Below are 13,039 nucleotides of genomic sequence, written 5' to 3' on the forward strand. Positions count from 1 at the left end.
TTCTCAGAAGTTATGCCGAGTTTTTGGCTACCTCTTATTAAACAACAGAGATGCAAATACTTTCATTTTCTGTTTCCAGATGCCACGTCTCTCTTTTCTTCACTTTTCACCAATTCTCTCATCGGTCATTCTTAGCCCAAAGTATTTACATTTGTTCTTACAGCTTTTTCTTCTCTTGAGCTTGTGTCTCTATTTTGACACAGGAGAGGCTGCCTGACCGGTAGCAGAAGCCCTGCACTCCCAGCGCCCCACAACTGGTACTGGGCACTAAGAACAATTCAAGTTACCATGATTACATCTACAGGTGCAAATCAAGAGCAGCAAGTGACAGGATTGTGGAAATACACTTACAGGGGTAGTTTTAACCTACAACCCGCCTCTTTTGCACTATGGAGCCTCCAAGAAGCCAACACAAGTGATTTCTCTTACAAGGGCATCCTCCACATGCCATTTTATTCAAACACAAAAAATGAAAGCCAGCATTATCCAAGTAACTCCAAGTCTACGCTCTATTTCAAACACTAAATCCATTGTAAAGAACAAACAGAAGTCCAGTTCTCTTGCCTCCTCACACCTCTACCAGGTACTCTGCAAACCAACAGAGCTGCTGGTTTTTAATGAATTTGCCAAAAAGGCAGACAGAGTGGTTAAGGCAGTTTCTTCTCCTGAAAAGAAGAAACCCCTTGATTTTTAGTAAGACAAATGCAACCATAACAAAGAGAATAAATTCCCAATCATAAAAAAACAACACCTTTAGGGTCACAAAAAAGCTGTTCAGTAAATGGTCTACTCACAGCACCTTTCATGTTCAGATAGCTTCCAGATGTGCTAGGAGCTATGTGGACCTATTCTAATTTCAAAGTGTCCCGGTTTGAAGTAAAACAGAACCAACTTTCTGTTCACTAATTTAGATCTTACCTAGGCCTCTCCTAAGTCCCTGAAATTAACGGCACATTGTGGAGAAAACTTCTTGTTCTCAGAGTGATAAGACCAATGTTTGTGCTTCATGCCAAGGAATGGTATGCAGAGAGGCTCTTGCTTATACTTATTGCTACAACAATCAAAGTCAGCCAATTTCATTATTTGCCCCGTTGGAGGGTCAGAAACAGAAAAAGAGTAGGGGGCGGGGGTCACACCTCTGGGGAGGACAAGACAGGTGACCCAAACCTGACTAACTGGGGTATTCAATCCCATCTGCTCCATGCTCAGTATAAAAGCTGAGGGATCAAAGGGTTAACTCTTCTTCTTCAATGGCCAACATCTGAAGAGGACTCTCTCTGTTCATCTGCCTCTGATCCCAATCCACGTGTTCCTGACTCCAGAGCTGGAACCTAGTTCCCATGTGTCACTGCTTCCAGTCTGGGACTTCCTCAGTGCCTGCCAGTGACATCATCCTGATACAGTTTTGTATATATTGTATCTATTTCATTATTTGCTTCTTTTTTTATTTTAATACTTCATTAAAGTAGTTGAGTTCATTCTAAACTTCTAAATGTCCTTATCTCTTCCTCTCCTCTCTTAAGGGGAGAGCGGATGGAGGCGGGGGAGAAAAGGCCATCTGTCAGTCTGGTTTTGGTAAATTTGGCCAAAAGCACGACGCAAAGTAAATACTATGAGTTAGAAAAAAAACCCACCATAGTCTTTATTTTCATGGCCACTACAGAACTAAAGGAAAGCTGCAGGAAGAAAAGTACAGCTTATTTAGCTATGACATAGAGGGAGTTAAAAGAGAAAAGAGTAGGGGGCGGGGGTCACACCTCTGGGGAGGACAAGACAGGTGACCCAAACCTGACTAACTGGGGTATTCAATCCCATCTGCTCCATGCTCAGTATAAAAGCTGAGGGATCAAAGGGTTAACTCTTCTTCTTCAATGGCCAACATCTGAAGAGGACTCTCTCTGTTCATCTGCCTCTGATCCCAATCCACGTGTTCCTGACTCCAGAGCTGGAACCTAGTTCCCATGTGTCACTGCTTCCAGTCTGGGACTTCCTCAGTGCCTGCCAGTGACATCATCCTGATACAGTTTTGTATATATTGTATCTATTTCATTATTTGCTTCTTTTTTTATTTTAATACTTCATTAAAGTAGTTGAGTTCATTCTAAACTTCTAAATGTCCTTATCTCTTCCTCTCCTCTCTTAAGGGGAGAGCGGATGGAGGCGGGGGAGAAAAGGCCATCTGTCAGTCTGGTTTTGGTAAATTTGGCCAAAAGCACGACGCAAAGTAAATACTATGAGTTAGAAAAAAAACCCACCATAGTCTTTATTTTCATGGCCACTACAGAACTAAAGGAAAGCTGCAGGAAGAAAAGTACAGCTTATTTAGCTATGACATAGAGGGAGTTAAAAGAGAAATTTTAACCAAATAAGGCCACAACTCACAATAGGAACTCCTCTGGAAATTGTGCTGCAGTATCCCACACACTCCTTCTTGTCTCCATAGGTCCTGGCCCCATCAACTAACTGACCTTCCCTACACCAGACATTAAAACTGCCAGTCTCAACTCACCTGCAGGGATATACTCCCCACTGTTTATCACCAGACAAACAATTCCAGCTACCTATTACATTGCAACAGCTTGAATGTCATCTTCTGCCTTATCAATTGCTTAAGACAAAGTAGCAAAGAAAAACAAAAAAGGAGACCACTGCTTATGCCAAGTCTTTCAGCTAGCCCTCATCTTATGAGATTATATTGTTCCCAAGAGAATTGATTAATATATCTTAGAAATTTAAATTTCTGAAATCCCACCTGCAATTCCCACCAACCTTTGTGAAGGCTATGTATGTCTTTATGTGAATGTGTACTGTCTTTACAGCTCCTGTAAAGACATTAAAGAATTATTTCAGCCAAATGCAGATAGAAGATTTCACCATTTTGTTAACAAAAGCCATTAGTCTTTTAAAATCAAATACAAGTCCAAAAAGTCAACATTTCATGTGTTTCAGATCCCGCTTCTACAAAATAGTTTCACTGCTGTATCTTAATGAATTTCCTACTTGCCAAAAAAAATAACAGTGTCAATGAACTGAATGTGCGGAAGCCCTTTTCAAAAATAAATAAATAAATAAATGAAGCATCTACTTATTTGATGTAACCTTTTTAAAAACCAACAAGCTTTCATTTCCTGTTGGAAAGGTACAAGCAGTATATTTTTAACTATCAGTATCTAGAGAATGGCACTGAAAATAATGAGAAATACTTGAACTTACAGTGACCTGGATATTGCAGTTATCACCAGCACTTCCTCTTGATAAGGATCACTTTCCCCCAAAAAATGGAGAATAAAAGAGGAAATCTATCTGCTAGATTTGTGTACAACCAAGGGCTCAGCATGAACAACTCATCTCTTCAAATCTTGATATCAAGGAATATTAATGTTTATGGCACTTCCCATCTTGAACACAATTACATGAGACACAAAGGCAGCTTGATAGCCCTCTCACTGAAATTATTTCTGATCTAACATCCAACATCAGAACCATCTCTCAAATTTTCTATAGCAATCACCTAAGACAGGAAAGGTCATAAGGGACCTCACCTGCAATTCAGTGATCTCTCAGGTACTGAAAAAGTTCATTAAACATAGTACAACAAAAATTTTTTACTGCACAACACCTAGAGTTAAGTTTGTTAATTTGACTTACGGCACCATGAAGAACACTGCTTTATGCAAAGAGCAACTACACAATTACTTATATCAAACTTTACAAAATTATATATGCCAATAGTACAAGCAGCACTTCATTTTATTTTCATTCAAAGTCAGAGAAGGATACCACTCTACTAAAATCGCATCACAGGAGGAAAAGGGCCACTGCAATAAAGCTTCTTCTAGAACTTTTCTTGTCTTTGACCGCTCACCCCAAGCAATTATTATAAAGCTTTCTTGATTATTACAGTAATGCTGCTCCACTGCTATGCCTTAGTAGCAGACAGCCAAAACCTTGCACATCATCTGCTAAACCAAAGAACAGTTGAACAAGAGTTCAGGCCTACATTAAGTACATTAATTTATTTGATTTTTGTTTAGTTTAGTTTTTTTTGTTTTTTACAAAGATACATCAGTTTTGGCCAAGAGGTATACAAAATACTTAAGCCCCTAATTTCACCTATATTCCCAGCCCAATACTCATCTTTAATATTCAAAGAATAAATTTATATTCTACACTAAGCAAAGATCATGAAAGTACCAACTTGCCTCCTATTTACTCAGTTCCCTCTTTGGGGATTATGGTTTCACAGCATCACCACCTCACATCTCCAAGATCAAACACCACTTGCTTGGAAAAAGCTTGGAGACAACTACAGCATTATTATCAGATCTGCTCATTATAGTCCAGCAAAAAAGTGAAGTTATCAATGCAAGTCAGTCAAAAAACACTGCTACGTGTTTCAGGCATATGTATAGATAGTCTCTTTTATTTTATTTTTTTTTAAAAAAAAAGGAAAGAGGAAGTATTTCATAAGACATAAATGTTCAGTAATCCACATTTGCGGTTAGTTTCCAAGTTGGAACTCCCAAACTGGGACTTGATAATTACATAACCAAACACATGAAAAATGGAGTATTTTACAATAGTGCCTATTGTCTATTGGCCAGTCTGAAAGGCTGGTTTCATCTGCAGTATAATTATGGATTATATTTTTGGTTTTTTTTCCTTTAGTGAAATGCAGCTCTATTTTAATTTTCATTGTCCTTAATCTGAATACTAACAATCACATCGACATATCTATTCCACACAGAATATTTTTGTTTTAGCCTGAGAACCAGAATACATGGCTTTTCTTGTTATAGAGGTGTTGTAAAGCCACTCTGCATAACTTTGATAGACTGAAATGAAAATACTCGAGAAATAGGACTATTACTCTTCCCACCCCTACCCCCACCAGCACAGTAAAGTAGTCTATATATGAGCACAGAATTTTTCTATGCACGTGAAGCTTTTTCCCCTGTCTATGACTGATCCTTGGCATCTAGTATCTTAAAGCAAAAAAGCCCTTCTTCCAGAGATCAGTGAAAACACAGAATTTAACAATGACCAATGTGTAATAAGGTATATATTTTCCTTAGTGATTTCATTTTTAAAAAATCTGTATTTAAAAACAAAACCTTGTTCAACAGCTAGCACCCTACAATATATGAGTATCTATTTTCCTGTGTGCTATTAGCAAAGAGAAGAAAATTCCCAAGTCCCTAAATAATCTGTTCATCATTATGTGGAAACATTGCATGAAATCAGTTAAAAGACTACAGCGTCATATTACATATAGCTACAACAACATATGTGCATGGTTATTGCAAGCACATATCTTAACATTTTGCAATTCCTGATGATGAGTCCATTTGTAGGACATCTTTAAAACGGTATTTATTTCATACCACAATACAATTATCTGATTTTCTCATTTTCAGAGAGACTTCTCTTTCACATTTTGGATTCATCCATTCCCATCCTGGCTTTTTCCAGCCCAAGTCTGAAGCTGACAGAAAAAGAACTGACTGGAAGTTGAACTAGGCACAAAAAAACCCCGACTTTTAGCTTTTTCCAAAACCAGAAAAGGCTATTTTGTTTACAAGCTTCCGGAGATTTTCCCCCTCAATGACTGTTACACTCAGAAAATTGAAGTGAGAACATTACCTATAACTGCCTATCTACAGTACATCTTAACTGCCTTTCACTGCTGTTTGCTACATCCTACCACCTCCACACACACATTTCTAACAAGTTGCTTGAAAAAAATTCTAGAATTTTTTCAATCACTTAAAGTTTCAGATCAAAAAGTCAAAAGTTACGTTATAGTTGTATCAAAACACTCTCTGCACAACTGTATCGTTCTTGTAATTCAGCAACTGAATTTAATACTAACTTGTACCAGCGAAAGTAAGTCTATGTATTTATAACATTCAGTAAGGACAAGGACTTACAAAATCCTCCCCCAAGGAAAGTACAGTTGCTTCTATACAACACATTTTATGTTATGGCACACTCACTGACAAATTACTCAGTTCTCACAACTACTTACAGCTTTGGCTCACCTTTTTATAATAGATGAAATAGATATAAAATTAGACTCAGCATGAATTTTACCTTTGCTTAAAATCTATGGCTGTACACTGTACATATACACCATCAAAATTCTTTGTTCCTCCCTTCTTACAGGCTTTAAATTTTTCTTATGCAAGGAAATGAAAGGGATTAAACACTAAAAGTAGTCTCGAATGGCACATTCGAATTTGCTTTCAATTCCAGCACTGCTTGCCAAGAATCTCAAAAGAAAAAAAAAAAAGTAGTCACAAACCTGACAATATTGTGTCTTCCTCTGGACATTGATTACTGTGTTGTCACATACCTGCATTTGGATCACAGAAGAGACTCCTCAGTAGTACGTTGCTTTTTTCTCTAACGCTGCAATACATTGTCCACATTTATCTTTTAATGAAAGTCCTAAAACAATATAGTTTTCTTAATCACAATCCTTAAGACCAGACAACTTCTGGTACATGACAGAAAAGCTATTCCAAAACACTAAGATTTGTTCTATGTATTAGAAGACTTACAATTTTCTTTTTAAAGTATCAGCAGACCATAATGATCAGTTTCTAAAGTGGAAACACTTCTTCCCATCCTCAAACTGAATGTCTGAACTTCCCTCTTAGGTCTGTGGCTGATGTTTTGTAAGAATAGAGACCCACAAGCTACTGTAAACATAAAATTCATCTAAGAATTATTCCCATTTCACTCCTAATGGAGCTTTCTCACCATATCTGGCATTCTCACACTAAGATTCACCTGAAAACATTTAACATCTATCTGAAGACTTCCACAAAGTCTCTAACTTGCCATCACCTCTACTTCTAACTAAGGTTTTACGGTCTAGTAGGCTTACTGATTTTCCATACCAGTTAAATAAATGAGAATTTAAGTGGAATTTATTTCCCCACGGCTCCTGAAAATGACTAGGTTTTTAATTTTAGAACTAATTAAATATACAACAAGAGAATGTTTAAAAATCACACTCGAAGAACAGGTTACTGTTGCTCATGAAAAGCACCGCTCTTTTTGGTGGCACTTAATAATTTTTAACTGGAGTTTGGCTAGTTCATCTTGACTAAGTTATTACCAGGCACACAGTTTCTACCTAAAATTTGAGTTGCCAGAGGTGCTGCAAAAAAAGGTTACTTTTAAGTTACTTTTAACATACTGTAGTATTCAAATAATTTTCCTTTATGTTAAGCATCCTAAGTATTTGCTGTACCAGCCTCATAGCATCTATATAACATGCCTATCAGCCTTGATACTAGGCTTTCATCTCTAGATCAATATCACTGTTTGATACACAGTCTATCTCTTCATTTCTACTCTATAAAAGCACCAGCTGGATGTTGAGATCAAGGTATGGATCAATGAGAGTCAAGCACTGTCCATTCTTAGGTTATCTCTTCAAGCCAGACTTATCAGATGCGTAGGATAAAATAAAGGAAAAAGACTCACTGTTCCTTCTTCATAGAGAAATAGGAGCTTTCAGGCTCTAAACTCATTTGCTTAGTTATTCGGGGATGATTCTATAGTTATATTGTATGGATATTGTGTCTAGCAGGTGGCCTAATAGTTAACAAAAAAACTAAAGTTCAGAAATGCATTTGAAATTCAGTTTCCAGGTAGAGGAACAAACATGAACAATTTGTAAATCTTTTGTGATAATGGGGTATAGATAAGTGCACTGTGAAATACAGATTCCCAAAGTGGAAAGGAGAACCAATATTGCAAATAATACCAGTATTCTAAAAATATTACTTAAGAATAAAATGGTACTAGAAATGAGGCACTGGGTACATAGCTCTCCCAACACAAAAACTGATAGACCATGCCAGTAGTAATGCCATAGATAAGATTACTAATAAACTGATTTTTGAAGATTATCTCTACGGGTTTACTCAGTGAGGTTCCAGTCAAAACCAAATAATCTGCAAGTGTTCTCTTACTTATGCCTATATTCAGATGGCTGCTACAAAGAAAGCAAAATATGTACAATACCTATGCTTCCGCTCCATTTAAATAAATAAATTGGATCAAGAAAACAAGGCATCCCTGGCATCAAGACGTGTTTTCAAAGCTTCTGCTAGAGAAAAGTTTTTCCTGGTTAATAGGATGTGTGGAATCCCCCACTGACTAGCCTCATAGCTCTGAAGAATTTTTTTTAAAAAAGTCTTATCCTAGAGAGAAAGAAATCACAGAACTGGGACGGTAACCATGACAGTAAGGTGAAAGCTTAATGGAATCTTTGGATGTCTGGTTCATAGTAAAAGCAAGAAAGCAGCAAATAAATCCTCCAGTTCCCTCCAGACCATTTGGAACAGACACTTACCCGTCTGATTGTGTGTCCCCATGGCAGTGACAGTCTTGAAAACAGAAGAGACTGTATTCCAGCCATAATTCATGCAATGTTTTCTCTTATTATAAGGAAAAAGCAGAGATTCAGAGGCAATGTAAACACAAACCTCTATGGTATGGGCATGTTTTCAATTGTGTCCCTCTTGGGATTAAAGGAGTACCAACTCCAATATAAGTTTATGTAATGCAATTCAGCCATGTACAAATTTAAAACTTTCCTAGAAAAATGCTTCATTCGTTGCCCTTCAAAACCAAATAATAACTATTATTACATTGACCTAATCAAACTCACTTAAAACCTATGAAAGAATACCCAACTACTGAGCTCAGACAGCCACTGACTTAGTGTTGTCTTACGCCGTCCAACAAAACATAGCTCCTCTCTAGGCATAAGAATTGCCTTGCTGTCAGGAAAACAGCCAAGAGCTCAGAATCCTACCAGGCAACAGAGGATAAAAAAATACTTTATGCTCTAAATTAGCATAAAGTTTATTATTATTACTGAGGGATTATAGAAATGTGGTCTGATATAAAAGTTCCTTTATAGCACATTCTGTTGTGCCAAAAGAAGTGTAAAATAAAATAAAATAACACAAACAAAAAAGAAGAGGATCTAGTGAAAAATTACTTCCAACAACGTTATTTTTAAGGAGGTCAGGAACTTAGACTTCTGAAGTAAATGGGGCTAACACAAAGTACAAATACAAACTTGGCACGTCCATGTGCAACGTACCTCTGCAGTAAGCAAATACTTATATCTATCTGCAATCTTTTCAAAAAGTATCAAATGCAAAAAAATAACCCATATTTACTACCAAAACAAAGTACAAAAAAACTTGAATGACATTCAAAGCTATTAAAACTTCATATGACTCACTTAGCCTTTATTATATTTAGTTATGAAAAAAGCCTGACAGAAAGGAAGGAGCAGGGAAAAGAAAGCAGTAAATCTGTAACAGTAATTGAGTAATATATAACTGGCTGAATAAACAGGAAAAGAAAACAAAGAGCAGCTTGAACTGAAAGGGGGAGCTTAACCTTTGATACACTAATAAATCTAACAAATGCTTAAAACTCAAGCAAACGTATGTTACCTCCACTAGGAACAAACCCTCAAATCTTTTTTCAAGAACGGCTATAAAAGGATGCTCATACAGATGTTTTTCTCCCATGACCAGTAAGAAAAGTTCAATTAAGGGCTCTCAAATAGAGCGAAACCTGATATGCCCTTCTGGCCTTTATCTCCTGGTCATGAAAGCAGGTATAACACCAGTGTCTTTTCAAAGCCTGCAGATGAAACACATAGCTCTGCTCATAGCTTTTTCAGCTGCTATTCTGAACATCAATAGAAGTAAGAATTGTCAATTTATCTGAGCTTTTCTGCTGCTGCTTTTCTCTCCTGTTCAAAATCATGTTTTAGAAGTAACACTGGAGGCAGGCACTGGATGGATTTAGAGGTTGGGAAAGGTAAGGAAAAGAAAAGCATCACCACTCAGTATCACAGTGTCCAGGAAAGAGACTAATACAGACCCTTCCCTTTTTCCTCACACACATACATCCCTCAAATATAGATACGTGAGTGTAGGTGTGAGTGGGCAATAGATAAAATAATGCAGGACAGCAGCTAGGAAGCTCTGCAGTAACAACAGGGAAGGCAAACTTTACTCCCTTTTAGCTGCTATAAAAGGTGGGGTTCAACTGCAACAGTCCCATTTCCCACCTGAAGGTTCTGATACAGGAAGAATAATTGAGGCAAGAACAGTGGTGAGACTTTGGAAAGTGCTATAGCTAATTTCTGGGTTTTATGTAGGTGTTTGGAACAGAACAAGCTTTCTCCCTTGTAGAAAACCCTTCAGCCACCAGAAACCTTCTCTTAGCAGTTATGTCCTTTAGCTACCTAGGTTTGGTAAAACCTCAAAATGTTTTGTACATTTACATAACTAAGAAATACAAGGGTTTGATTAACCAGAGAACAGAGAATATTAAGCATTGGAAGAGAATGGGAAGCAGTGAAAGTTTCCTATCCTGAGCAAGGAGCTTAAAAAAAGATAAAATGTAAATACATATGTATATATATACACACACACAGATGCTATGTGACACATGAGGAACAGGGAGAGAGTTCCTATACAGACAACCATGTCAGCAAACAAGGCATCTTAGTTCATTACATCAAGACAATGAAAGAGAACAAAAGTTAAGCTCAGGCTAAGAAATTGTATTGAAAGAAGCGGATTTTTTACTAGATTGCAAGAGAACTGCTTGACAGTTAATATCCAGAAAACTAGGATGTAATAAAGAGGTTTCTCCCAAAGCTATGAACACTGTAGCTTTAGTTCCCCAAACAGATGCACCAAGCACCTTGGGCTAGCACTCCTTGCAAAACCAGGAAGAAATGCTTTGAATACCTACCTGCCACCAAATTCTCCTGCTCATCCTTCACAGCATCTTCCTCAACACTCACTCCCCTCCCTGAATCCTCCTCAGAAAGCAAAGTTAAAACCTTCTTACCTTCAGAAACAGGGTCACATTTGCTAGCTCCTCAAACGTCAGTGGTGCTGCTGGAGCCCTAGCCTGATCTCTTACACACTGTATGAGGGGAGATGGGTGGTACAAAGCACAGCCAGAAGTCCTGTCCCAGCTCTCTTCATAGCATAAGCCTGACCAGCGGTTTTCATAGCCACCTTTCCTGCTGCTGACAGCGGAAGCCCCTTCCCCTTTGTCCTACTTAAACTCCCTTACTGGTTGGCAATTCAGGGCCCCAAATGGAATGCTATTATTTCCTCCCCGAAACTCACCCTCCTCTACACACAAGAGCTGTTATGAGGCCCCTTCTCATCTTTCCTCTGCACACCCACAATCCCCTGGATCCATTTCTTACTGTATTCTTGCAACAGCCAAGGAAGGAAGATAATTCTCCAAGGAAAGCTAGCTCCCTGCATAATGGTGGTAACGCCAAAGCTGTTTTGGACGACCCATTAGTTCCATTAAAAGTCTCTGCTCTTTCTGAAAATGGGTGCAGAGCTTTAACATTAAATATAAAGGAAAAAATTCTTTGGGAAAGGGAGAAGCATACTTCTTACTAACCTTTATAACAATTATAACCATCAGCAGCATCAGTCTGCTCTGGGGAATATAGAGAAACTTTCCTATACAATTATAAATAATTTGCTGTAACTACTATACTTCACTATTTTATTCACCCCTCAACCTTTTCAACTTTCACTATCACAAATTTACACCCAGTATTTTTCACTGCTGAGTTTTTAACATGTTAACATATGATTCAGTGCCAGACACATACTGACTTCTACAAGAAGTTCAACTGAACAAGATTTCTTACATTCTTCCCTTGTTGCTGTATGCAAAGTGCAACTTGGCATTGTGCTGTTATTTAGGCATTTAGTCTATTTACTCTGTTTCCATGATAAATGAAAGTGATATATAATATTCAATATTCACAGAATACACAGCAAGGACTCTCCTATATTAAAAACTAAAGGCATTAACTTTCACAAGTTATTAAACAAAATTTTAGATCAAAATCAGATGAAAGACAATCAAAGTCAGAAAAGCCATACAGTCTGCATTAAATAACAACATTCCTCATTTAAAATAATCTCAGTAACCTCACTTGAACTTAACTCAATTATCAACTCAAAATAAAATACTGAACAGCTTCTGTTCAGAAATTCTGAAGTTTCAGCAGTACATCCACATGGATAAATTTACAGGTCTTCATACACCCTCATCTTTGAGCCAGAAAAGGGATTTTAAAACCTTTTGTACCTTGGATTGGAAGAATTACATACTTTCTCTGAAAACAGGACAAAACACATTAATTCTTTCCTTTTAGAGACCTTTGTTTGAATTCTGCTTTCTCTCAAAAAGCAATGACAAATGCTGCTGCAGAGATATAATTGTTGGTAAATATTTTTCCTCACAGCAGGTGTTAGTACAAGTTCAACCAAACAAGCGAGGAAATGCTGTGTAAATACCAACACTTGCATCCTTACTCTTGCAAAATATGTGTCACTTTACATCAACAAACACTTCCAGAATTCCCCTTTATACCAACCAGAACAGTTCTGCAGGTCAAAGTTTCACCCGTGTATAGCAAACAATGACTGTTAGTATGACACTCCCCAGTAAGATAATACAAATATTAGAAGCCATTCTGCTGATCAGCTAAACAAGGAGAAGGAAGAATACCTAAAACAGATGAAACTACTTTTCTGCTTACCTCCAAGATAACACAAGCTTTTCTTCTCCATTAAAATCAAGTGAATTTCTTTCAATAGCATATGCAGGTAGAAGGGACGGACTGTGTGTGTGCATGGCAAGCTCTCTGCTGTTCCCTCCACTGCTGGTGACATCAGTAAGCCTACCTATTTATAATCCCACCACCTGACCAAACAGCCTACAGAGTACATCTAGAGATTTGTATAGCCATTAATCCTGTCATATCTACTTTAGCCAATTCAAGAGAGAGTATTAAGTAGCTTCATTATGTCTTCTGTGGCTTTATACCATAAAAAGAATCCAATCCTATTTTCCATGCCCTTTTATTTTTGCAAGACAATTTTAATGGTAAGTTTTAGAATTAGACTCTCCCTTCCCTCTGTGCTTTTTAGCCTTCCCT

The 13,039-nt window shown here is 37.5% G+C and overlaps 1 protein-coding gene across 3 annotated transcripts in view; it reads right to left on the minus strand.

The window, feature by feature from the left end:
* The window catches only part of COBLL1 (cordon-bleu WH2 repeat protein like 1), a 55,467-nt gene extending 42,719 nt beyond the window's left edge, over positions 1-12,748 (minus strand). For 2 of the 3 annotated variants that reach the window (XM_014954716.1, XM_014954715.1), the window contains exon 1: positions 12,641-12,748. In XM_014954716.1, coding sequence (XP_014810202.1) covers positions 12,641-12,735 — 95 coding nt within the window. In that variant the 5' untranslated portion in view covers positions 12,736-12,748. Of the gene's footprint in view, positions 1-10,908; positions 11,025-12,640 lie in introns of those variants that run through there. The other variant, XM_014954717.1, reaches the window with a different exon arrangement.
* Between the last annotated feature and the right edge of the window lie 291 nt (positions 12,749-13,039).

Source organism: Calidris pugnax, unplaced genomic scaffold, assembly GCF_001431845.1.
Source record: "Calidris pugnax isolate Ruff unplaced genomic scaffold, ASM143184v1 scaffold103, whole genome shotgun sequence".
In the NCBI taxonomy this organism is placed as follows: Eukaryota; Metazoa; Chordata; class Aves; order Charadriiformes; family Scolopacidae; genus Calidris; species Calidris pugnax.